The following is a 24,053-nucleotide window of genomic DNA, read 5'->3' on the forward strand; positions in this document are numbered from 1 at the left end:
TTTAATATCAGAGAAGTCACGCAGGATGTGTGTATGATTTGTCTTTATTCTAGTTACTGACAAACAGCATTGGCTTGGCAGCAGTGTGCTGGTGTTCAGCTGTCAGGGACGTTTGAAGGAGAAGGTTCTGCAGTGGTTCGCTGGTAAGCACACAGTTGAAACACACCTAAGAGACACAGGAAGTCAACATTATCGTGACATGAATAATAATCATAATATAAACGCGGCTTGTGGTAGGTACACCGCTGGTGGGCCATCTAGTGGTACTTTTTTGATGGTACTTGCAAAGCAGATATATATATATATATATATATATATATATATATATATATATATATATATATATATATATTTTATTTTTTTTTATTTTTTTTTTTTTTGTGGTGGTTACCATTGAAAGTAATAATTTGCATTGGATATAAATGTAACCCTTCAGAAAGCTATTTTTATTTAACTCTCAGGAGTCAACAACGCGGCTACACAGACGTTCTATTTCAAAATGCAGACTTCGCACTGCACGCGAGTCTTGAAATGGTGTAAATCGGTCACGTAAAACCAGACTTATGATCAGCGATATTTGTTATGGTTGTGTAATTGTGTCTATTTATGTTTATTACTCATTTGTATGCTGTAATTAAACATGACACCATATTCCTATTGGTGGGAAGTGCTTGTTGTCAATCAATCAGTCGCAGCAATACAGGCGGTTTGGTTGCAAAGGGGGAGGGGGGCGAGTAAGCCAACACGGCCATCAAGTGGTCAACTGAGGTTGTACTGAAAAAAGGGGAAAACCAACCAAGGCAAAATAGAACAAAATATGTCAAAACGCCAAATCTAAACCAATTTATGTGCTGTATTGTTTTCTTCTTCTCAAGAATCAAACCGCCACAAACAATGATGAATGTGGGAAATACCTGCAGCAAAAGCCAGGATGATGGCCACCCAGCCGATGATGTAGGACCAGGAGAATCGCCAGTCCACGAAGCGTTTGCCGAAGAACGTCACTGTCACGCCAGTGTAGATCGAGAGAGCCAACAGCGCAAGAAAACCTGGCGACAGCGAATAATGAATGTTGATATCGTGCGTGCAGAACGATATCGTATGAAATCATATTGAATGTGCGTGGCGCGTGTCACCTGAGAGGACCAGGGCAATGCCCCCCATGCGGACCCTCTTGTTCTTGGTCCCGTTGGTGAAAGCGCTCAGGCCGAGCACCACGCCAGCAAAACAGCTGAGCACGGCCAACAACATGAAGGCCCGAGTCGCATCCCAGAAGGCTGTGGGTCACATGTTCTTTTAGAAGGCCGAAAATGCCCGCTGGTTTGAATACAGGTAGATAGCTACACCCTTCACTTCTCAGCAACCATTTTATTGTACCTTCTCAAGGGACAATACCGTCACAATGACATTTGGATGTAACTTAGAGGAGTCAGTAGTCAATAAGTCTTCTAAGTTCTGTTCATGACTTTTATGGACAGAATTTGTAGGCGCAGCCAGGACGTTGAGGGGTTCCGGTTCTGTGGCTGCAGGATTGGGCCTCTGCTTTTTGCAGATGATGTGGTCCCGCTGGCTTCATCCAGCCGTGACCTTCAACTCTCACTGCATCGGTGTGAAGCGGCCGGGATGAGAATGACCACCTCCAAGGCTGGAGTGCCATCTCCGGGTCGGGGATGAGCTCCTGACCCAAGTGGAGGAGTTGAAGTACCTCGGGGACTTGCTCACGAGTGAGGGACGGATGGAAGGCGAGATCGACAGGCGCGTTGGCGCGGCGTCTGCAGTGATGCGGGCTCTCCATCGGTCCATTGCGGTGAAGAGGTAGCTGAGCCGAAAGGCAAAGCTCTCAATTTAGCTGTCGATCTACGTTCCTACCCTCACCTGTGGTCATGAGCTTTGGGTAGTGACCGAAAGGACAAGATTTCGGGTACAAGCGTCATAAATGAGTTTTCTCATTTTGGACAAGGCTCTCCCTTAGAGATAAGGTGAGAAGCACTGTCACCTGGGAGAAACTCAGAGTAGAAGCACTGCTCCTTCGCATTGAGAGGAGCCAGATAAGGTGTGGCATCTGGTCAGGATGCCTCCTGGATGCCTTCAGGGCACGTGCAATGGGTAGAAGGCCCCGGGGAAAACCCAGGAGACATTGGAGAGACTACAGTATGTCTCTCAACCGGCCTGGGAACGCCTCAGGAATGAAGTGGCCGGGGAGAGTGAAGTCTGGGCTTCCCTGCTTAGGCTGCTGCCCCCACGACCCGACCTCGGATAACATGGATGGATGGAATGATGGATGGATGGATGGATGGAGTGTGTCCAAAGTGTTTGTTGTTATCTAGCACAGCCTTAATCCTCTTGGCTATGAGGTTCTGCACAGGGTGTTGCTGGAATCTTCTTCCGTAATCTTCTGCACTTACCGACAGTTATGGTGTGAGCGTGGCACTTGTGGTTGATGCAAAACCTCCAAAGCCCCTGATTGGCTGAGCTGCCCGAGTAGCGATACTGCATCCAGAAGTCGGTCGCCGTGGAGACGATGAGGAGCACGAGTGCAGCCACGCCACAGAGCGTGCCTCCTCCTGCCAGAGTGTACAGCATGGTGGAGACGTATCCTCCTGATACAGCGGGGGGGAGGATGGAAGAAGGTCACATCAGAGGAGTCAGAGCTCACTTTTGCCCCCTGGGGGGGGTTACCGAACTTAACTATGTGGATTAAAAACTATCATTATGGACCTGCAAGACAATTTACTATTATATCTTGCCACAACTAATGGCAAGCGGTGCCATTTATACGACGTCATTTCTGTGCAACCGAGGCGACGTACTCGACTAACGGCCACTTGATTAGGAACACACACATGTTACATCGCTGGATAGGTATCGATGGGGGGAACCCATCCTGCAAAGACGCAACACCGGGCCAGAGGTAACCAACAGGCAGGCCCGTGAAACATTTTGGAGGACATTTTTGGGGATTTTAATCATTATTGGTAACGATGGTAGACATTTTTGTTTTGATTTTGATTTCAGTCAGTTTTCTGTTATCAGATGCAGCTTTTAAAGCAGGGGTGTCCAGTGTCCGACCCCGGGGGCCTTTTTAGTGGCCCCTGGCTGTTTTTGTTTTCGTAATGATATTTCATTGATTAACATACATAATCAAGTAAACAAAGCCCTTATTTTTAAGAGTGGATTTAAATTTTTTTAGTATATTTTTTTCTATTATTATGACTTTTTTTCTGCATTTGGCCCTCGGTGGAAAAACAACTCGGGACACCCCCGTTTTAAAGCACACGGAAAACACACAGTTTCATTTTCCGCAGGTTCGCAAAATGGTTTGAGGCCAGCAAAGCACTTGATCCAGCTGTCGGGACAATGAGAGTGCATGATAGGCTGTTCCCAGCCATTCTTCACCACTAATCCGCCTCCGCGCGACACACGCCAAACTGTCGTTCATGAACAAGTCAGCACTAGCTGGCAAGCCAAACACACACTCGTGCTCTCGAGGATGTCTGATATTCGCGTTCATCCAGGGCGTTGTATTCTCAGTGTTTCGCCTCTCAAAGACTAGATAGGACAGCTCCTGTCTAGTCTGGCTCAGATGCTTTCAAACACAACACAAAACATCCCACACCCGTCTGTCCTAAAGAAGACTGAATAAGTTCAAGCCTATTTACAAACCAGTGAATCGTTTCACCTTCAGACTCGAGTCCCTTCACAATACGGCCTTTTGGAACGTCAGAGAAAATATCCTCCAGAGAGTCGAGTTAAACACCGAAAATGTGGCGGATAAGTCCAAGTTTTTGTGATACCTCTTGCTTGCTCGGTCTCTCCAGGCAGGCTGGCTGGCGTTAAACAGCGTGCGTATGCTTTTTAAGCCCCCCGAGCATTGGCTGCCATTGTCCCCCTCACAAAGGAGCGAATGATCGAGCGCAGCATGTGAGTGATGACAGCCCCTCTTTTACCCTCCAGTGACCTTCATCACTCCGATAAACCTACGTGCGGTCATCTTCATTCCTCTGGCAACCAACCTCAAGTTCCTCCTCTGGCCTCCCAACCGAGCCCCCGCAGGAAAGTTCACGGGTAACCTCGTATTCGCTGAACTTCAGCGTTCAGCTGTTTGAACTGTGTTGACCCTTTGCCAGTTCAATCATACTGCAACACATTGTTGGCCCACGCATGATGTCCAAGTCATCAATAACATTGAATATGTGAACCACAAAGTAAGCACAACACGATAAAGAGACAGCATCGTGTCAAATAGGGTCATTTGTAGCCCGTGTCGAGGATCTCACGTCCGCTCCTCGCGACGCTCAACCCAATTTCTTGAGTGAATTTTGCACGGCAATCCTCCCGAGGCTGCTGTGAACCTTTTCTTTCCGTTCCAACGTTCCGTGAATATGCTTGGTTAAAGCACTTTCTTTAGCGATGACCCTTTTGTGGCTTCCCCTCCATGTGGAGGGTGTCGTCGACTGTCTTTTGGACATCCGCCACGTCAGCAGACTTCTGCGTGATTGTGTAGGCGCAGGTGTTTGGAGTACATTTGTTGGTTAGGTTGCGACACCATGACTTTTCAATACCAGGGCTGTCAAATGATTACATTTTTAAATCAGATTAATCACGGTTTTCATATCAGTTAATCACGATTAATCACCACGTCACACTATGTTACCATATATTACCTTATCATACTACCTAATCATTTTCCTATGTATTTTAAACTAGCAAGGAGTACATGTGGAATACAGGAAGTGAACAAATGTATGCATCTTCCTGCTCCTTTTTGGACATGTAGGACAGTAAATTGTACTGTGTGATGTATTCCAATGTAACTTGTATGCGTGTTCAAAATAAATTAAACAGTTACCTTTACCATGTCTGAAATACTGAATTTTATTGAAAAAAAATAGATATATTTGGATGTACATTATCAGCACCAAATTAACTTTTCTGTGTTCTTTAATGGCAGAATATTTGAATCAGACTTTTAACTGTGTTATTATGAGCAATGAGGTGTTGCCTTCAAGGACACCACGTCGTTTAAGCTATATTCACATGTTTTGAGTGAATTCTCTGGGATTTCCGAGCACACTTAAATGCAGCAAATCATCACCTCATTAAGAGTTACAAAGCGAGTGATAAGAATATCCATTTATTGATTTTCATTGCATTTCAGCTTATTTAGACCACCCATACGCGCACAATTAAGAGGTTTTTGTGATGTTCAGAGTGTCAGTGAACGCATCTCGCGGTCTGTCTGGCGACAACGAGGAAGTGTTGTGAGGAAGTGTTGTTGCAATGAATGGATTAAAGACGTGTTTGTTCGGAGTAGGAGACACACATATGGTGTTGGAATAGCACTGCTGTTCATGTGTTCAGGTAAGAATAAAGTTATAAAAGAGCGTCAGACACTTTGACTGTGGGGAGCCACACTGTGCCGCCTTCTGTCGTCATAACAGAGCATCATGGCTTGCCATGACGCGCCTGCGTTAATTACGCTAAAAAAAATTAACATTATTAATCAAATATATTAGTTACCGCCGTTAACACGCTATTTTGACAGTCCTGTCCATTACTGAATTAATACAGTGGAACCCCCAGTAAAAATGTTGCCTTGGTTTGCATACATTTTCTGGTTAGTGTCTTGTTGTGTTGTTAATACACTGCCTGAGTCCATCTGTGTTCATCCATCTTGCTAGCAGCTTGCTAACACATGGAAACAGGCAGCAGAAGTCAGCTCCGTCATCAGCGGTCGACTCTGTAGTTCTTTGCTAACTACCACGGTTACGTCACACGTCTGCTTTTCTGATTGATCACGGCTGCAAAATAACTCATGATGGAACCAAAGAAAGTTTCAAGTACCAGCATTTTGATACAGAAGGTGAGAAACACGACTGAATTCAAGAAATAACTCACATGAAGGTGGCGTCCATGTTGATCTCGCTGCCACATCACCGTCTTTGTCTTCAGTCAAGGTTAAAGTGATGTTCAATGTTCATTTATACCTTTCATTCCTCGTTTATATGCATTTTGAATTATTTGTGCATGTAAAACTATAATTAGAAAACCATAAAAATCTATATTTTTGAGACTTGTGGTGTAACTGTTAGTTAGCAATGAACTACATAGTCAACCGCTGATGACATCATAGACGGGCGACAGAGCTGACTTCCTGTTCCATTTTCCATGTCTTCGTAAGCTAACAGTATGCTAACGAGGATGCTTTGTGACAAAAACACAGCTGGACTCACTCAGTGTATTAACATCACGACAATGCACGGCAGATTTTATGTTAACTGGAAAATGTCCGCAAACCGAGGCAAAATTTGAGTTAACTGAAAAACACGCTAACAGGGGCGTACGTTAACTGAGGTTCCACCGTATTCAAATTTTAGTGAGGCACTAAATTAGTTGTTTTTGTTATCTGTACGCCATTATCGTCAAACTTGCAAGAAATAAAAGCTTGAAATATTTCATTCTATGTGTACTGAATCTATATCATATATTGAATATAGATTTAAAAAAATGTTTTAGACGTACTTGCAATGGTAGCTTATGACCGTGATGATTTTATAGGTCAATCTAAGTTCACTCAGCTCCCCATCACTCAGCTCCTCATTGGTTAGCGCTTGTTTTTGGCTGATTGTGCCGTTGATAGTGGTGTTAAAGCTATATTTAGCCATATGGAGGGATGTCCGATATTGGCTTTTTTGCCGATATTTTTCCTCATTTTACAAGTTTATTCTCATAAAATTACAACTTTTTTCTCATTAGAAAACTATTTTTTTCTCTTACTATTTTGACTTTACTCTGGTAAAAAAAAAATTCTGCTGTTGATATTTTTTTGTATCAATTTCCAAATATTTCAACTTTCTTCTTGTATATTTTCTTCTCCGATTATTTGGACTTTATTCCCATGTTAGAAATTTTGCCCCAACCTAAGTTTCCAAAAATTAAAACTTTATTCATTGTTTTTGACTATAAAAAAAAAAAACTTTTTCCAACTTCATGCTACTAGAATTACATTTTTCGTCATATTATTACTTTAGTCTCGTGAAATTATGGCTTTTTTTTTGCCAGATTACAACTCTTTTCTTAATATTTTTACTTTTGATTGATTTTCCTATTGTTGCTGCTGCTGTTGTTTTTTTTTTTAAGTTTCCTTGTTAAATAAAATTTTTAGACTGTGCCGCGGGCCGATAAAATGACAGTCGTGGGCCGCAAATGGCCCCCGGGCCACACTTTGGACACCCCTGTGGTCAGTACTCTGTGAGGTCTGTCATTAGTCGGAATAGCTGCCGGTGCATCATTGACTGCTTGATTTAATGTCGTCGATGCAATTCTGTGACGTTGGCAGTAAAAACTCTCTACCGATGTTGGCCGATATCGATATCGGGGCAAGCCTAGGTAAATGTACACTTTTTTGCTCAAGACGTACGACAATATGAGTCATTGCCAAAATGTTTAGGCAAGTTGAAGGTAAAATGGAGGCATTCCCATCATGTTCTGTAATATCTTTACCCATGGGAGCACATTTGTTCAAATGAATTTACACGTATGTCCAGTATGACCATATTTTCGGACGGCGTCGGTGCAGAATTCTGCAAATACATGCAATTTTGGTGGAAAATAATAATTCATATTTGCATTTGGGACAGAATGCACGACGCATCTTAAACCACATCCGCTGGTCATGGGTGTGTACTGTGATTCCAAAGTGCGCTTCACCCTGAGCCAAAAAATGAAAGAGCAATGTTGGCACATGAAGGACAGCACATTGTTTGAACGCCTTGTAACGTCGTATCAATGAAGCAAAGCCAACGTTTGATGGCAAGTGCAACTTTATTCATTCATTTCTTTCTTCCAACACCAGATTTGGTTCCATTGTTTCATTGCAAGCAACTGAAATGTAGAATGTCAGCTTAGTCATGACTGTGACTCACAAAGGGAACAACACGCTGACGGGACACGTGGAACAAACACTGCACAACAACACGGTGTGATTCAACACCTGCATCGGTGAGGTGTCCGCTGTAATGGCGTGATCATTGTGGCACGCCTCTCAGCCACACCCGCCTCTTTCTGCATCAAGTCGTGTTCTCGCGGTCGCACAACCTCTGCCTATAAAGTGCGTGATTCAGTTGGGTCTTGAACGCATTTTTCGGCGTTTCGTTCTAGAAGACCGAGTCGTCAACTTTGTTTCAAAGACATCAACGTCATCTTGTGCTCTTCTGTCACTCGGAGTGTGATGTGCTCGCCTCCATCTATTCACCTACAGCTCCCTACTCAAAAATGGCAGAAAATGGTGCGATGAGTTCATTGTCTCTGTGTGCAGTTCATCCGCATGCCAGTGCAACGTGATCACACCACCTGCTATTGCCTTCCATGCTAACATGACCACGGAACGTGCACCATACGACAAGAAAGTACACGTGTCAAGGCAAGTGGTAGCATAGATAAAGCAACATAAATAAATACATCATTCGCTTATTTGACAATAATCCACAAATCTCTTCCAATGGTGTAAAAAGGCACATTATGTGACAAATTAAATACATTTTTAAACCACATTTTTGCCTTTTTCCAGTCAGCGATGCATCATCGCGATACCTTTCCTCCCATTCTGCCCACAAAACCCGAGTAGAAAGGAAATGAAACACCCCTCGGCGATCTAGGGTGAAAGAAACGGTAAGCGTCATTCGCTTAAAATGAAGAAAATAAAGCGGACTATTTGGGAAGGGCGCACGACAGTCACGTTACAATCCAGCGCACCTTCCACGTAAATTTTAAGCGTCCCTCTCACGGCAGCAACATTTCATACTGTTACTTTTTAAAAAATATCTTCAGATTTCTTCTTTTTGTGGCATTTTTTGCAAGAACATCCAGTCTTTCCCATACATTCATTTATCTGTGGCGGCCCAAATGTATTGGTGGCACTAAATGTATTAGCGCTTTGGCTGTTTTTGAAATGTGTTTTTTTTATCTGTCTGTCCTCGTTCACGCAATATAGTGAGACATTAGACGCACATTGACGTGTACATGATCTTTAACATCTGAACACTTAACATGGAGCAACGACCACGAACGGCTCGACGTGTGGACGCTGGGATGAACGCGATGCTCGATTAGTGCTCACTCCTGCTTTTGCCGTGAGAAATCAGACCCTCCGCGGGGCCCGGAGCCCACAGGACGACAGTCCGGTCGGCCGAGGAAGAGAGGAAGGTCCTGTCTTTGGGATGCCACCGACACTGGATCACCTTGTCGCAGTGCTCCCCTGCCAACGTCTGAGGGAGCGGCTTTGTCAGGTCACCTGCGTGCAAAAGAAAAGGAGTCAGGTGACGCAGTCACATGACACGAGTCAGCGTGACGCTACCTTGCAGGTCACTGATGATGATTTTGTTGTCATAGGAACCGGTGAGGAGATGATGGGCTCCGGGTGAGAAGCGTACCGAGCGAATGTCGCTGCCGTGGGGGCGGTACGTCTGAACGATGCGGCCTCCTCTGATGTCGTAGAGCATGCAGGTGCTGTCCTCCTGGCCGGTGGCGAGGAGGCGGCCGCTGGGATCTACGGCCACTGTAGCCACTGCACTTCCTGTATTTGAAAGCATTTGTTGTCCAGTGTTTCCCATACGTCAATGAAAATGAAATAAAAGACAAACGTTGTCTGTGCGTGCTTGGAGTCTAACTTATGCAGTGTGAAAGCGTAACACCGGGAACGCACGTGGAATGTAGCGCAGCAGGACGCACCTTTCTGGCCTCCACTGAAGAAACAGACGTACTTGAAAGAAGCCCAAATTGTCTGATAACTTTTCTCATTTCAAGAAAGAAATTCTACCAACGGCATAAGCAAAAGTTGCTTGGCTAGAATTCTTATTCTGGATTATTTTTCTTGTGACTTTTAAGAATATAATGAGCCCGAAAATAAGCAAGTTGTTCTCAGTCACATAGCGAGATGTAAGTCAAGAAGAAGAAGAAGTACGCCAAATGCTCTTAGAAGACTCTTAAAACGAGATCAAATGTGCTTCTATGAGGTTAGATTCAAGCAAAAACCTTTTTACATATTCTAGATGTAGGATACTAGTTATTGTATTTCTACAGTCTCCAATGAACCTATCATGCATATGACGGGGGGGGTTTCACACAGTTGTGTTCCAACGGGGATTTGAACACAGGTTGCTTGACTGTGCGGCTAACATAATAACCACTCATCCACCGTGCAGCTAACATCGCTTCATATGTCGGTTACTTCATTTCAACACGCATGAAGCAAATTATACGGATGGAACTTTTTCATTTAAAAAGAAAAAAGTGTGATTGTATCTAAGATTTAACTTCATTTAGGAAAACCTATCGTCATAAACACGAACAGAATTCTTTTTTTGGCATGATTTGAATGTAAATTCACTAGTTTTTAAATGTATAAACTCGATAAAAAGAGAGTAACTCCAGTTGAAGAATTTTACACATTTTATGACGATAGATTTCATTTAATAAATCTTGGCACGCGCTTTCACATTGGTCCGAAATAAGCAAATCTTTACATATATTTTCCGTGTGTGAGTCCGTTCTTAAATTTTGAAAGTTTAGAAACCAGTTTTATTCTTAATTTAAGACAAACATTCTTAATCTGTTGTTGAAGAATCATCAAAATAAGGTTTTTATCTTGGTATTAGAAAAAAGAACTCATTTCTGGCAAAACATACCTTCATAGGAATTGGCTAGCTAGACTTTCTGAGTAAAAGATAATTTTTCTCAAATAAAAATTGCAGCGTTGTTCCGAAATCAGCAAATCTCTAGATATATATTGTCTGTGTGTGAGTCCATTCTTAAATTTGGAAAGTTAGGTACTGAAGGAGGTTTTGCTCTTACTTTAAGGCAAATATAAATGAATCTGTTGCTGAAGAATAAATCAAATTCAGTGTTTAGCTTGTTATTAGAAAAAAAAAACCTAATTTCTGGCAAAAAAATATCTTCGGAAGAATTGGCTAGCTAGACTTTGTTAATATAAGATCATTTTTCTCAAGTGAAAATTGCGAGACAAGATGTTTTTTCTTCTCAGGAAAAAAAATAAGAAATGGTTGCTAGAAATGGGAATTTCTGTACATTTTTGAAATGTAGTTTTTGCAGTGTTGATGCTCGGTACACTAACTTCGCTAACACCAAAACCTCTAAGCCAACCAAGGGGGAAGAGAATAAGAATGAAACAATACGCTGCATGTTTGCAAGGTGACAAGGCCACCTACCTGAGCCATGCAGGGTTGTGCCCACCACACGCACACAGCTGGGCACCCTCAGGTCCCAGAAGCGGACTGTCTTGTCCTGGGATCCGGACGTGATCATCCACCCTCCCCATGTGTACAGAGTCAGGATGTGGCCTGTTCAAAACCAAAGGTGAAGCCTGAACACACGTATTTCTTCTACTACATTTCATTGGAGGAATAACATCAGGTATTGAATGGTGAATATTCAGCCTGTTGTTGTTTGTCTGCATTTTACGATCCAGCATTCGCAAACTCGCAGATTTTTGGTCAAATTTGCTTTTTTTCCTCCGAAAATAGGCGTTTTTTTCTCTTCACTCACCATAAGTACATACACACGGCGCTCTTCGAAAGCCCCCCAGTTTGTACACATTCATGTTTTTTTTTTTTGTCAAGCAGTTTGTATGCATTTTTTTTGTGTTATCATTGTTGTGAAGGCTATCAAAATAACAGAACTTTGCCATACTGCTTTTTGCGCCATTCTATTGGGCTCCCAAATGCACTAACACAGCACAGGGGTGATACCAGTATGCCCACTCAGGGCGTGAAGGCCTTGTCCTCTCTGGCAGTCAGTGGTGTAGATGTTACAGTCTCCAGCTCCAGCACTTATCAAGATGGACCCCCCACTCTCGGGACCCTCCATGAAGGCCAAGTCCCTGATGGTACCGTCATGCATGCTGAACTCTAGATCGGGACCTGAATCACATCATATGTCCATCTCAGTATCGTCTTTGAATGTCTGTGAAGTGATGTTCTTATAGCTATGGTAAAAAAAAAAAAAAAAAGTCAAACATAATAAAACGGCACCTGTGGCATTACAGCTGTCAGCGTTGAAAGGCAGAACTTTGACATATTTGTCGTTGGAGCCGGTGGCCAACAGCTGCCCACAGTGGCTCCAGGCGACACAGTAGATAGAACCTTTGTGGTGTTTGTTCCTCCTGAAGCGCACCGCCGGCTGCTTGACTGCATCCGGAGTGCTAAGCATGATGAAGGACCGGATGTTAGCAACGTCTAAAAAGGTATTAGTTGAACTTCAGTGCCGCAACTTAACAGTCTAGCCGTCCATCATGCTGCAGTAACGTGTGATGCTTTAAATCAGGGGTGTCCAAACTTTTTCCAGCGAGGGCCACATGCTGAAGAATGAAAGGATGCAAAAAACTGCATTTCACTTTGTAACACGGGTGAAATGCTGATAGAAATGTTTTTTCAATAATAATAATACGATTTTATTCCACTAAAATTGTGACTTTTGTTCTTCATTCGATTGTGACTTTTTTTCTTAATATTTTGACTTTACTCCCGTAAAATTACAGCTGTTTTTTTTTCATTTGTTTTGTTTTTCCAACTATTTCATTTCAGCTTTGTAAATGTTCTCCTCGTAATTATAACCTCATATCTTCTAAAACAAGAATGTATTTTGTTTTATTTCAACATTGTTACTAAAATGTTTTTACTCATTTTACAAGGTTACTCTCATAAAATTGCAACTTTTTTCTATTTAGAAAACTATTTTTTTCTCTGTTGATTTATTTTGTATCATTTTCCAAATATTTCAACTTTCTCCAAATATTTGGACTTTATTCCCATGTTAGAAATTTTCCCTCAGCCTAAGTTTAAAAAAATTACAACTTCAATTGTTGTTGTTTTTTAAAGTTAAAAAAAAGTATTGAGTCTTGAGTATTTCACTTCATGCTACTAAAATGACATTTTTCCTCCTACTATTACTTTATTCTTGTGAAATGATGGCTTTTTCCTTGCTGGATTGCAAATCTTTTTTTAATATTTTGACTTTTGATTGATTTTCCCAAATTTTTCCGCTGCTGTTGTTGTTTTTAAGTTTCCTCGTTAAATTACATTTTTAGACTGTTCTGTGGGCCAATAAAATCACAGCTGTGGGCCGCAAATGGCCCCCAGACCGCACTTTGGACACCCCTGCTTTAAAAGGCCAGGACTTCGGAGTGCACACCTGGCCTTCTGTGTGTCAGGATAGGCACAAACTCGCAGAGTTTTAGAGTTGGATCCAACGGCGTAAAGCGCTCCGGAGGGATGGAAGGCTACTGATCGTACTGCCTGCGTGTCTTCAAGCTGGTTCACTTTGACAAATTGAGTTTTGGACCTTCCTGTCTGCAAAAAAAACAATCTTTAGTGTTATGCTTTGTAGCAGGAGTCCCAGAATTTGCTGTGTTGACCACCTGCTGTGCTGTGCAGCGCGTCACGTGGCTGCTGGCATCATCTTGCATGGCCCCGCCAGTCTTCTCAGCACTGTGCATACAAGTGCATACAAGCAACGACACAAACGCATCCATTTTACGTGCATCCTGCCATAACACGGTTTCATTTAGGAAAAACTAACATTCACTACCTCGCAAGACCTGGAGGCACACCGGGGTGTTGCAGACTACCATCCCCTAATGTGCCACTGTTGTTTACACCGCCTGACTTTGCCCTGTGAATCACCTCCGGGTCCGTGGTGCTGGATGTGTTCGTGTCATCTGCCAGTCCATTCCACTGCTGGCCCAGCTGTGTCACCTCATCGCCAGGGTGGTCGATGCCAACGTTCATCTCCTCCAGTTTCTGGATGGATCTGGACAGAGGAAACATCGCTGTGAGTTTTTTTGTGATATATGTAACCCTCTTTTGCTTGAAAAGCATGCAAACAATACAATAAAATGGTCTTAGATAGAAAAAGCATGTCTCACATTCCAAAAAGGCTGCAATTCTTTTCATTTCCCAATAAAAATTGCTGATGAAAAGCTTAGTCGACTTACACAAATTGCACCTAAGAGCTGCTACTTATGCTATGTTATTTATTGTGCCAGTAATGACGCATGTGTAGAAACTTCAAGAGGACACACACTGTCATTTTACATGACACGTACCAAAAATGAGGCGGTCAGGGCCAAATCATTTAGCCACAAGGGGGCAGCATAGCTCAACTTCTCTAAAGCAGTGAACGTGTGTGCATAATGCATTAAACTTAAATACATTCATATTTAAATTGTACATACTTTTATTTTCTATTTAATGTATTTGATTTCTATACAGTGGTGTGAAAAAGTCTTTGCCCGCTTTCTGATTTCTTATTTTTTTAATGTTTGTCACATTTAAATGTTTCAGATCACTTTTTCACACAGGGCCATGAAGGTTTGGATTTCTTTTCCCCCTTAATAATAAAAGGATTCATTTAAAAACTGCATTTTGTGTTCCTTTGTGTTGTCATCGACTAACATTTAAAACTGTTTGATGATATGAAACATGAAAGTGTGACAAACAGGTATTTCTTATTTCATTTATTCATTGTTTTGATTGATTTATTTCTTGGGGGTGTCTTGCTGTCCATCTGCTGTCTATTGCATTTGCATGTGGAAGTGATTGTCAATCTGTGTTGGACAGTTTGATTTCACAGAAGTGTGGTGGACTTGGAGTTACAGTACATTGTGTTGTTTTGTTTAAGTGTTCTCTTCATTTGTTTGAGCAGTATTAGGGGAAATGTAGAAGAAAAAAGCTTGAATATAACTTATGAAATTCGTATAATATTAAGGAGATCATTGCCCAGGACACAAGGGATCTATGCAGCCTGTTCATGCCTAAGATAAAAACTAAAACAACTGTTGCTGCTTTTGTAGTTAAATAATGTAACAAAAATATCCGAAACAGCTCTCAGTACGATGCAGTGCATTTCTGCACCGCAGCCACAATAATGACGTTATTATTACATTAATACCGCTGGACAGCACAGCTCAAGTGGTGGACCTGCAGGTCGTCCTAACGTCATGGCTGCTCAGTTCCAAAGCCGCATTTCTTACCGGGTGAGGAAAGTCTCTGTGAGGTTGTTTTGGGCTCCATCGTGTGGTTTCACTCCCCCCTCAAGCAGCATCTGCTGGTAAAGCTGCCTCTGCTGTTGCTTCTGCTCCAGATGCTGCTGAACACGCAGACGCTGCCTATAATACTCCTGCACGTGCTCCGTGGAGTCACGCCGCTGGAACATAGACAAGAAGGAAACATGATGAGAAATGGTTTTATTGCACAGAAAGTGGAAGCCGGTATGTTGACAGTTAGCTTGCCGTGTAAATGGCATGTCATCACAAACGCATGCTTGCAGACTCTCTCTAAAGAGCCCCGACTGCCAACTCTGCACCGCTCAAGGCCCCATGCTACATCATGCACGTCATAAAAAAAAGTTTTCAGGGACATCATCGCATCCAACCAGTCTACAGCCAACTCTCGCATCACCAGACATCCAATATGAAGACACGTCGCTCCATTAGATGGAATGTGGGATGCATAAAGATGAGTGATGATGGAGGCAGAGGGCCATCTTGGGTGCGACTGCAAATCAAACCAGATTATCTGCCTCTTCTTCCCATGACCTCCACCACTTTCACGTGCCGGGGGGGCAGCGGGGCTCAAGCGTCATCTGGACAGTGGTGGCGGCGCAGTGACAAGGGATTTATGAAGCAATGGCAGTATGGAGATGAGGGGGTTCAGGGGGGATTTTATTCTAAATCTCTTCCATGGGGAGTAATGACTTTGCGTCACACAACCTTAGCTATTTGTTTTTACAGTCTTGATTCATGAAACCAATCTAGGGTGAGCAGCTAAAGGTGAATCCCTCTATTTACCTTTGACGCTTCTCTTCTCTGCCCGTTTTCAATCTACAACCAATAACAGCCATCATATACTGCACATGCACACGCAACTACAAGGCCACTGTGTGTGTAATATTGCTAACAATATGAATAAAAATGTCCAAATATGCCCCCGTATTCCTTGACCCTACTGAAGCTTTATGAAAAGATAGTTTGGGGTTTGAATCTCGATCTGTGTCGAGTTTGCAAGTTCTCCCCAAGCACTCTGGTGTCCTCCCATCACTGTCGTCAGGGTCAGCAAAGCCTTCTCTGGTGGCCTAAACACTACTGACCTATGTTTACAACTTCAACTGTACTATTTGTTCCATGAAATTGTGTTCATTTATTTCCATAACTTGCGCCGCAGTGCTTTCGAATCGTTTCTGTGTATGTTTGATTGTTTTGTCCAATCAGATTTCAGCTTCCATGTGTTGCCGTGTGAATGTAATTTCTTCTGGGCCTTCAGACTCAGGAGTGCTGATCCATGTCGCTTAAACAATATTAGGAACGGGGCAGTTTCTTTAACCAGTCCGACTTCATATTCGCCTCACAGGGCCAGCTAGCTGGCCTACAGTGATATATTGGAAGACAAAGGATGAACCGGGTTTCTTGCTTAAGTAATAATGGTATTCATTCCCAATGATATAATGCCACATATTGTTCTATTGTGTTGTTGTATATTGATAACTTTGTATAAATGTAACTTGATTGTTTATTAAGAGTTGGACTGGGTCGCTTAAGTCCCCACTGAAGGCCCAGATACAAAATGCACCGCTCGCCACCGCCTCCCACAGTCCAAAAAGTTTTTGTTGTTACCTCAGCTGTCTCTGCGCAGCACGCTGTTCCACCATCCCTCCCAGGAGTCAGAGGGCTGCGTGTGGTCTTGGGGCCTTCCAGTCCCCGTGGGTTCTTTCTGACAGCCAAGGAAAAGTAATATTTCAGTTAATCGCAAGTCCAACTGAGGTTTTCAAGAACTCTTCAAGAATCAAATTGAAAGATTTGTCAATTAGACCTCTCAGGTGAATCATCCAGCTGGTGAACATTGTTCTCCACCAGGCTTCGACTGAGAGCAGATTTCATGTTGGCCTCCATGCCTCTCTTGTCCTGGGCAGCCAGGCCGTGGGACAGCCCGTCCAAAGCCGGGTTCAAAGATCTGGACATGTAGGTGTCGGCCGAGTGAGGCCGCTGGCGGAAAGGTGAGGCCGGGCAGGGGGAGAGACGGTTGATCAGCGGAGTGAGGAGTTCGGCATGGCCCGCCTTGCTGGGCTTCACCAGGCGGTCCACGTGAATGCTGAGGGTCTTTTGTTGAAAGGCGCATGTAAAGGCACTAGGGGAAAGGTTCTGCAGCCAGGACAGCAGAGACAGATCCAGTTCATCGCAACCATTCCCACAGAGCAAGTCTACGCCGAGCAACACCTCGCCTTCTGTAATCTCCTCCCCGGTCGCTTTGCTCTGCAGAAAACAAGGCGTTATTAAGACCAACTGAACAGCCTTACCTGTAATGACCAGGTGATGTCCTTGTACTTTTTTCAATACTGTGTCAACACATCACGGTTCTGTTTTACAGCCATTTAATGAGGAGGTGAGCTTACCTGGCAGAACTCAACACAGCACTCATAAAGGATCCCTTTAACAAGCAGCTGGAAGAGGCGGTTCCCGCTCGCCCGGAAGCCAGCCTCGCTCAGCTTCCTGTCGGCCGGAATGAACTCAGCTACCATTGCGCAGGCCTCCTCGAAGCAGTGGACGCGCGCTGTACTCGGGTTCCAGTCCTTGAACTCGGCATGGTGGGTGAGGCGAGGCAGAGTGAGGAGGAGACAAAGCTTGCTGTAGTCCTCCTTGGATGGGCAGAACTCCTCCAGGTTGTGGAGGCACTTGACGGCCTCCTGCATGGTCAGCTCCAACTGGACATGGCAGAGAGGACAACTGAGTGAGAGGCTGGCCTTATCGAGGTACAATATATAACGTATGTAGTTTGGCTTTGGAAGAAACCCTCACAGTTTTTTTGTACCAGCGATGAAAGTATTAAAGATTCTTCCGTAGAAGTCAGTGCTTAGACACTATGCAAATATAACCCCTGGTTCAGATGCCCTAAATTACAAAGAACAATAATAATGATACAATAATAATAATGATCACAAACAATTCTAGAGGATTTATTGTTGACTTTACCACAAAGTTGGAAGGCCCAATAAAACATTTAGCCATTGTTTATATTTTAAAAATAAAACGCTTTGAAACAAGACATCCTTAAGTCTTGAAAAAGTCTTGACTAAATACAGTCAATGTTACGTAAACAAAATGGGCTGAAAGTGAGCAAGATTTCTCAATAAACTACATTTACAGAAATATTTCAAACTAATAACAACAACTGAACTGCATTATGGTTTTCAAATTGTTTTGTTTTCAAAGCATGACGTTATCTCTTTATCCTTACTGACTTGCGCTTCGTTGGAAGATGCACTGAATAAACAATTTGATTGGCTGATTCGCATCACATGGGTTGAGTTAACCGCATACATTTACTACTGTAATGAACAGATACGATTTTCAAATAATTTATGGATTGGTCCGGGTTGGTTTAGAACTGGTCGGGTCCACATCTGGATAGAGGACCTCCTACTGAGAACCTGATGACATTCGAGCAACGTGATTTGACGCTGATGTCGTGACTTTATTGCAAAATCATTGCTTTTCTGTTCATTATCTCTACTCTCATCTCGCTGGAAAATGAAGTTTAAGTGAGTTCGGCGCTACTGTTAATACCGAGGCAGGAATAAAGAACAGTTTCAAGCATTGGCGCGAATGCTGATCTCTCAGCAAATATTGATGTCCATTTAAAAACATACATTTTGAGGATCTTGCGCTGCAGACATGGCGTTGTTTACACACAGAGCCTCAAGAAACGTCTGCTTCAGAATGATGTAGCGGAATCTGCAGTCACAAATCATCACATTCAGTAACATTCCTTACCTGGAACTGAATCTGGGTTATGTTTACTTCTCTCACCTTTTCTTGTCAAACTTGTCCAGTCCTTCTAAAGGCTGAATAAACTGCATCACCTCCTCCCACTGGCCATCCAGAATGAGTTGCCTGTTAAGTGAGTCACACACGGATAATTAATCCGGTCTCGGCGGAAGGTATATTCAGGTGCGTGTAATAATGTCACACCTGAGGAAAAGCATGTCATCTGAGTAGAGGCCGTTGATGACACCGCTCTCCTTTTCCAAGGCCAGCATGCTGATGTGCAGCTTCCTGGAGCTGAGGAAGTCGAGGACCAGCTTGACCACCTCTGCCTCCTTGACGTTGATGGTCTCCTCTGCTGTCATGGCGACACGCTCCGAGTGGCGGCTTACTAAGAGATATATTTGGACAGAAGTGATTTTCTTCCATGCATGTATGGCAAAGAAGACAGCAATCATTTGACTCCAAACAATTTGAGTTCAGTCAAAGGATAGAAATCCATGACTGGAGTGCCGCTATAATTTTGTTGAAATTGTTTATTTTTGCACAATTCTGCTAACAAAAAAGGTACAAATTAAATTTAAACGTCTCTGACAGTGTCAAAAGTGGGCATTACGGTAGTATGTCTGCAAATGTATAAAATCAGCATCTTTGCGTACCTATATTAATGTGATGTGTCTTTGTTATTGTCATAAAAGGATACCGATTTTGCAGGGGTGACTTTTAGTGTTGTTTACTTAAATAAAAATGGGAAATGCTTATATCACAATCAATACAAATAAATTAATTACAATAAAACACCAAACTGTCACCAGCAACTGACATCAAAATGCAGGCTTAAATGTAACATGAGTTAATAATAATAATGATGATGAAAATAATAATAATAATAATAATAATAATAATAATAATAATAATAATAATAATACATGCTGCTATACTGACAGACTCAAACTCGCTGTTTCTGTTCATCAATACACAGGTTACAGTGATTATAAAACATTACTGATTAGTTCACGTGACTAGGATCAAAGTTAATGATAATGCTAAAATCTGCATCACCTTGAAGGTTATCGAGTTAGAACCCCAAGTGCCGCATGTCAGTGATGCGTTTACGTACATCACGTACATCTTCATTGTCAAGTCAACGGTTTATCGGCGGTCAAGATAAATGTTAATACGGTCCTGTATTACAATGTGTGTTTGGCGGAAAGGCACCGCCCCGTGCATACACACACACACACACACACACACACCACAAAACAACGAAACACAACACAACACCATGCCATTCATTTAACGCTACAAACAGTATGTCATTAATTTACAAGCCACAGACGGGGACGCTTCGTCAAATGGCCACCAAGTCCTGACCTGTCAAACCCACCAGCGTCCACGTTGCGTGACGAGCAGCAAGGTGTCGTAAATTCCGGTCCCGACCGGCTTGCTAGCAGTGCTTTCTCCTTTTGCCTTTATTTTATTATTATTTTTTGTGGCGCACAGGTCGCGTTGCTATGCGGAAACACGCAGACGAAAACGCCCAATCAGGTCCGCCTGCGCCGCAGTGTGGCCACACCTTCTTTGCGCGCGCATGACGAGAACCTGTCGGCTAACACGTGTAGCTCATAATACATGAAATAAAGATGGTCGTTGGGACGGTTGTGTTATATTTCATCTTATTTCTATTCATTATTTTTCGCTGTGCACGTTTTCTACACAAATTGGCACTCCTTTGATATATTTATTTTTGTGCAAAACTGCAAAAAAGACTTGTACTATATCAAATAATACCACGTGAACTTCAGTACCTTTTATTATACTAATATACCAGCCACACTCACTATGTTATTACCATGGCAACTTCATGCAGATGACATGCAGACGAGAAAGGACAGGGACAGTCGGCAGCACCGCAATCCCATTATGCCAAAACACACAAACACACACGCACAAAACCTCAAGTTTATGTGTACCCAATAATAATACTGAATAATCATTAGAATAAATGCTTTTTGAATAAATATAAGTTTATTTATATACAGTTTCATTGTTTGTATGGAGCTGGTGCACAGAAATACCTCATTATTCTCAGGGATTCGAGAAATACAATTTTCATTTTTGATTTATTATTTTTTATTTGATATTTGAAATATATATTTATATATATATTTATTACATAACATATTTTATTTATTCAGGATTTTGATTCATTTAAACAAATTGAACTCTAAGTGACCATATGCTTTTAGAATATATATCAATTTTTTTTTATCCTCATTATCCATAATTGAATTACTCATTACTTTAAAAATAATAATAATAATAATGATATACCACACTGTGCAAAGGTTTTAGGCCACTATTATATGACATTTTAGCAATATGTCAATGGCCATCTATGACTACAATGACTACTATTTGTAATCATATATTTTTTCCAAGTGATTTGGCCTCGGACCTTTGCACAGTATCCCATATATGAAGTTAAGCTGATTGCTGCAGCAACGAAGAGAAAGCATTGGTTTTGCAAGGTCTGACTTACAAACACACGTATTTGGAGGCCATGCTGAGTTTATTTAATGCAGCAAAAACAAAGAAACTACATGTTTTTATGACAGCACATGAAAAGTCCTTATAGCAAAGTCTGCACATGAACACACTGACTGTACAATAATCTTACAGTTGAAATATTCCCTTGGTTTCCTGTGGTCAATAAACCAACATACTAGATTACATTTTAAACTAAAGTACATGCTCTCTCTCAGTCATAAATACCCACCCCGCCCAAGTTTAAAATGATGCACCAAGTCAGCATATTTGTTCATGACACCAAGAAAAGCGGTGCCTTTTCTTACCCGTATGCAGCAGAACATCATCTGCCTTCTACAACTAAAGAGCGGAAAACTAGCAAAATATTCCTAATCTTTACATGTTGCAGCTAAAGCACTCTCTCGTGATAACCGCCATTGTTAACGATGTGCCAATTTAAATACATGAGGATTACGTGGCGTTCATCTGTAACACAGAGTGTGAAACTACAGATTTTCCAACAAAAGTACTAGTCTACAATACAAGGCTTCTTAGTCGTCGCTGTGTGATTTCAGTCCGTGTGAGCGACTGCACCGTTTGCGATTGTACAATATGTTTCAAACTGAAAGCACGAGTAGAAAACTGTCACCAAGGACAGTGTTCAATCCACACAAATCGACCTTGGAACATGACGGATGGGGGCGTCGCTCGATATCGACAGGATTGTACATTTGAGTTCCTGCGTTGAAGTTGAACAACAACCCCTGCAAATTGGAGGAAAGATGGTAAAAACGAAGACGGTAGAGCATTGACGAGGTACATGTACCGATTGGCTCATTAGGGTTCTTGCTCTGATAGAGCGATCATCTTTGAAAGAAAACACTGACACATGCAAACCAGAGCTATGCTCTAATTTGTGCCGAGAACCGTTGATAACCAACAGAGCTCGTACTTTGATATAAACAGCCGTCGACTGCAGGAACCTGCAGAAAAGCGACCATGAATCTTGACCAGTAATGGTGCCAACAACAAACACCTACAGCATTTATTTTTGACCTATACAGCAGTTCAAAACCAATACAGGTCTTGCCTTGATACTGTATGCGCAATCATCCCTGACAGTTGGTTTAACATTTGTGCTGGGCTATCTTGGCCATCTCGTGTCAAATATCAGTCAAACTCAAACAACGTATCGGTTTGATACAGAATAATCTTTCTTGCATTCTTCTATTTCCTTAGTAGAAAATACTTGGTCCAAATGCGTCTGATGGCTGTAAAAATGTGCTCATTTTATGCTGGATATCATCATTCAAAATCATCTTCCCAAGTGCAAAAACAAAACGACAAATGAATCATTTCCACGAGGGGTGCAACAATACGCGTATCAATAAACATGCATACCGAACCGTGAGCCCTGTATCGAACAATACGCAGTTTTAGATTTATTTTAACAACTTCTGACGGCGCCCTGTGCTGAAAGCTCAGCGCATCTGCGATCGACTACTCTGGCTTAGGTTGCACTGTCAAGCACAGAGCCACTCAGCTCCGCCTCCCACATTCATACCACACTGAGAATGTTGAAAAATAACAAAAATGCTGGCAATTATAATAAAATTCTAATTAAAAAGGTAAGTTAATTTCTTTTTTTGCATCGAAAAAGTACCAAACCGAACCGTGAATTTTGTGTATCGTTGCACCCCTAATTTCCACTGTCTGACACTTTCACTTAAACACAAGACGAACACAACACATATGTTCTATCTGGAGTGATGGCCTACATTCCTCCAAAGAAAGGGGTCCTGAAAAAGCTGAAACCGTTTGACTTTGTTGAGCTGAACACACAAGTGGTGTGTGGCGAACGCTAGCTGTATGCAATCTTTTTGGCCCTTTGATTTTGCGTACCGTAACGTACAAACATGGTTACTCATAAACACAAAGGCTTCCTTTGAATATATAGTATATAAAAAAAGAAAGCAACCGAGTACGTCGGATTACAATCACCTCATTGCACTCACAAATTAAAATCAATCTGTACATGAATTATAAACATTCAGTGCTTCAGTGTTCTGAGTACAATGTCCTAGCATTCATACGGTCTCGTTTTTGACGTTTGGCACATAGGAAATAAAAACTGTACTCACACATGCCTTCATAAACTAGACTCCCACATGACTTGGCTTTAAAAAAAAAAAAGTTAAAGATATTTACATCATTCGTCATCAGCAGAAAATTGATGGATGGGAACCAACTACGTGGAATTGCAGGTGTTGGAATCGTCATGGAAATATGCGGTGAAAGTGCAATTTTGTTCAGGTTCCATCAGGACTGGGGGGCAGGCACTACTTTTTTAGGGGTGGCTGGCTTCTTGGTTTGCCACAGGTGGTTGTGGATAGTGACGGCGTCCACGCTGGCCGACATGGTCTTAGCTGGTATCAGGCTGAACTGCTTCTTGTCCGAGTTGTACTTGTAGAGGCCGTCGATCATCTTGCGTGTGATGCTCTTCGGGCCGACGCCTGCTAGTTTGTTGATCTCCTCGGTGTCGGGGCAGTAAGTGTATAGGGAGCGGAACTGGCAGCCGGCGTCTCGGAACAAAACCAGGAAGTTGTTGGCCTCCGATTTCTCCATTTCCTGTTTCCCAAGGAATGACATAAAAGTTATGAGCTGCAAAAGAAAACTACGTACACAGAAGATATAC

At 42.4% G+C, this 24,053-nt stretch overlaps 3 protein-coding genes across 10 annotated transcripts in view; all 3 read right to left on the reverse strand.

The window, feature by feature from the left end:
• Positions 1-3,906, reverse strand: lim2.2 (lens intrinsic membrane protein 2.2). Of its 3 annotated transcripts, none has more exons than XM_054789894.1 (5): positions 3,795-3,906; positions 2,406-2,600; positions 1,137-1,277; positions 915-1,049; positions 1-166 (listed from the first exon to the last, which is right to left on the reverse strand). In XM_054789894.1, exons 2-5 carry the CDS (start codon positions 2,581-2,583, stop codon positions 96-98), a joined length of 525 nt encoding a protein of 174 aa, XP_054645869.1. In that variant the 5' UTR covers positions 2,584-2,600; positions 3,795-3,906; the 3' UTR covers positions 1-95. The 3 variants fall into 3 exon arrangements, with proteins under 3 accessions (XP_054645869.1, XP_054645868.1, XP_054645871.1); XM_054789893.1 differs by having other exon boundaries at positions 3,680-3,841; XM_054789896.1 differs by having other exon boundaries at positions 3,664-3,813.
• A 3,888-nt stretch (positions 3,907-7,794) lies between these two features.
• Positions 7,795-20,364, reverse strand: LOC129189278 (WD repeat-containing protein 47-like). 3 transcript variants are annotated; one of them, XM_054790809.1, is made up of 16 exons: positions 20,217-20,364; positions 19,037-19,220; positions 18,875-18,958; positions 18,715-18,799; positions 17,461-17,769; positions 16,881-17,320; positions 16,685-16,781; positions 15,047-15,219; positions 13,603-13,824; positions 13,433-13,502; positions 13,207-13,364; positions 12,048-12,217; positions 11,766-11,936; positions 11,226-11,357; positions 9,356-9,574; positions 7,795-9,292 (listed from the first exon to the last, which is right to left on the reverse strand). In XM_054790809.1, the coding sequence occupies exons 2-16, from the start codon at positions 19,192-19,194 to the stop codon at positions 9,108-9,110; spliced, it is 2,673 nt and encodes an 890-aa protein (XP_054646784.1). In that variant the 5' UTR covers positions 19,195-19,220; positions 20,217-20,364; the 3' UTR covers positions 7,795-9,107. The 3 variants fall into 3 exon arrangements, with proteins under 3 accessions (XP_054646784.1, XP_054646783.1, XP_054646785.1); XM_054790808.1 differs by having other exon boundaries at positions 20,204-20,341; XM_054790810.1 differs by having other exon boundaries at positions 9,182-9,292; positions 9,432-9,574; positions 20,204-20,341.
• A 1,004-nt stretch (positions 20,365-21,368) lies between these two features.
• The window catches only part of camsap2a (calmodulin regulated spectrin-associated protein family, member 2a), a 43,771-nt gene continuing 41,086 nt past the window's right edge, over positions 21,369-24,053 (reverse strand). For all 4 annotated transcript variants that reach the window (XM_054789311.1, XM_054789310.1, XM_054789313.1 and 1 more), the window contains one exon: positions 21,369-23,986. In XM_054789311.1, coding sequence (XP_054645286.1) covers positions 23,678-23,986 — 309 coding nt within the window. In that variant the 3' untranslated portion in view covers positions 21,369-23,677. The remainder of the gene's footprint in view (positions 23,987-24,053) is intronic.

This window comes from Dunckerocampus dactyliophorus, chromosome 10, assembly GCF_027744805.1.
Source record: "Dunckerocampus dactyliophorus isolate RoL2022-P2 chromosome 10, RoL_Ddac_1.1, whole genome shotgun sequence".
Taxonomy (NCBI): domain Eukaryota; kingdom Metazoa; phylum Chordata; class Actinopteri; order Syngnathiformes; family Syngnathidae; genus Dunckerocampus; species Dunckerocampus dactyliophorus.

What these genes read in the sequence shown, in the direction of transcription:
- lim2.2 (XM_054789894.1), bottom strand. Translation starts at nt 2,583, where the DNA reads ATGCTGTACACTCTGGCAGGAGGAGGCACGCTCTGTGGCGTGGCTGCA. An exon ending in CGCTCACACCATAACTGTCG is followed by an intron (nt 1,278 to 2,405) that starts GTAAGTGCAGAA and finishes TGTGACCCACAG; the next exon opens with CCTTCTGGGATGCGACTCGG. An exon ending in CATTGCCCTGGTCCTCTCAG is followed by an intron (nt 1,050 to 1,136) that starts GTGACACGCGCC and finishes CGCTGTCGCCAG; the next exon opens with GTTTTCTTGCGCTGTTGGCT.
- LOC129189278 (XM_054790809.1), bottom strand. Translation starts at nt 19,194, where the DNA reads ATGACAGCAGAGGAGACCATCAACGTCAAGGAGGCAGAGGTGGTCAAG. An exon ending in GCTGCGCAGAGACAGCTGAG is followed by an intron (nt 15,220 to 16,684) that starts GTAACAACAAAA and finishes TCTATGTTCCAG; the next exon opens with CGGCGTGACTCCACGGAGCA. An exon ending in GTGCCTCCAGGTCTTGCGAG is followed by an intron (nt 13,503 to 13,602) that starts GTAGTGAATGTT and finishes TTGTATGCACAG; the next exon opens with TGCTGAGAAGACTGGCGGGG.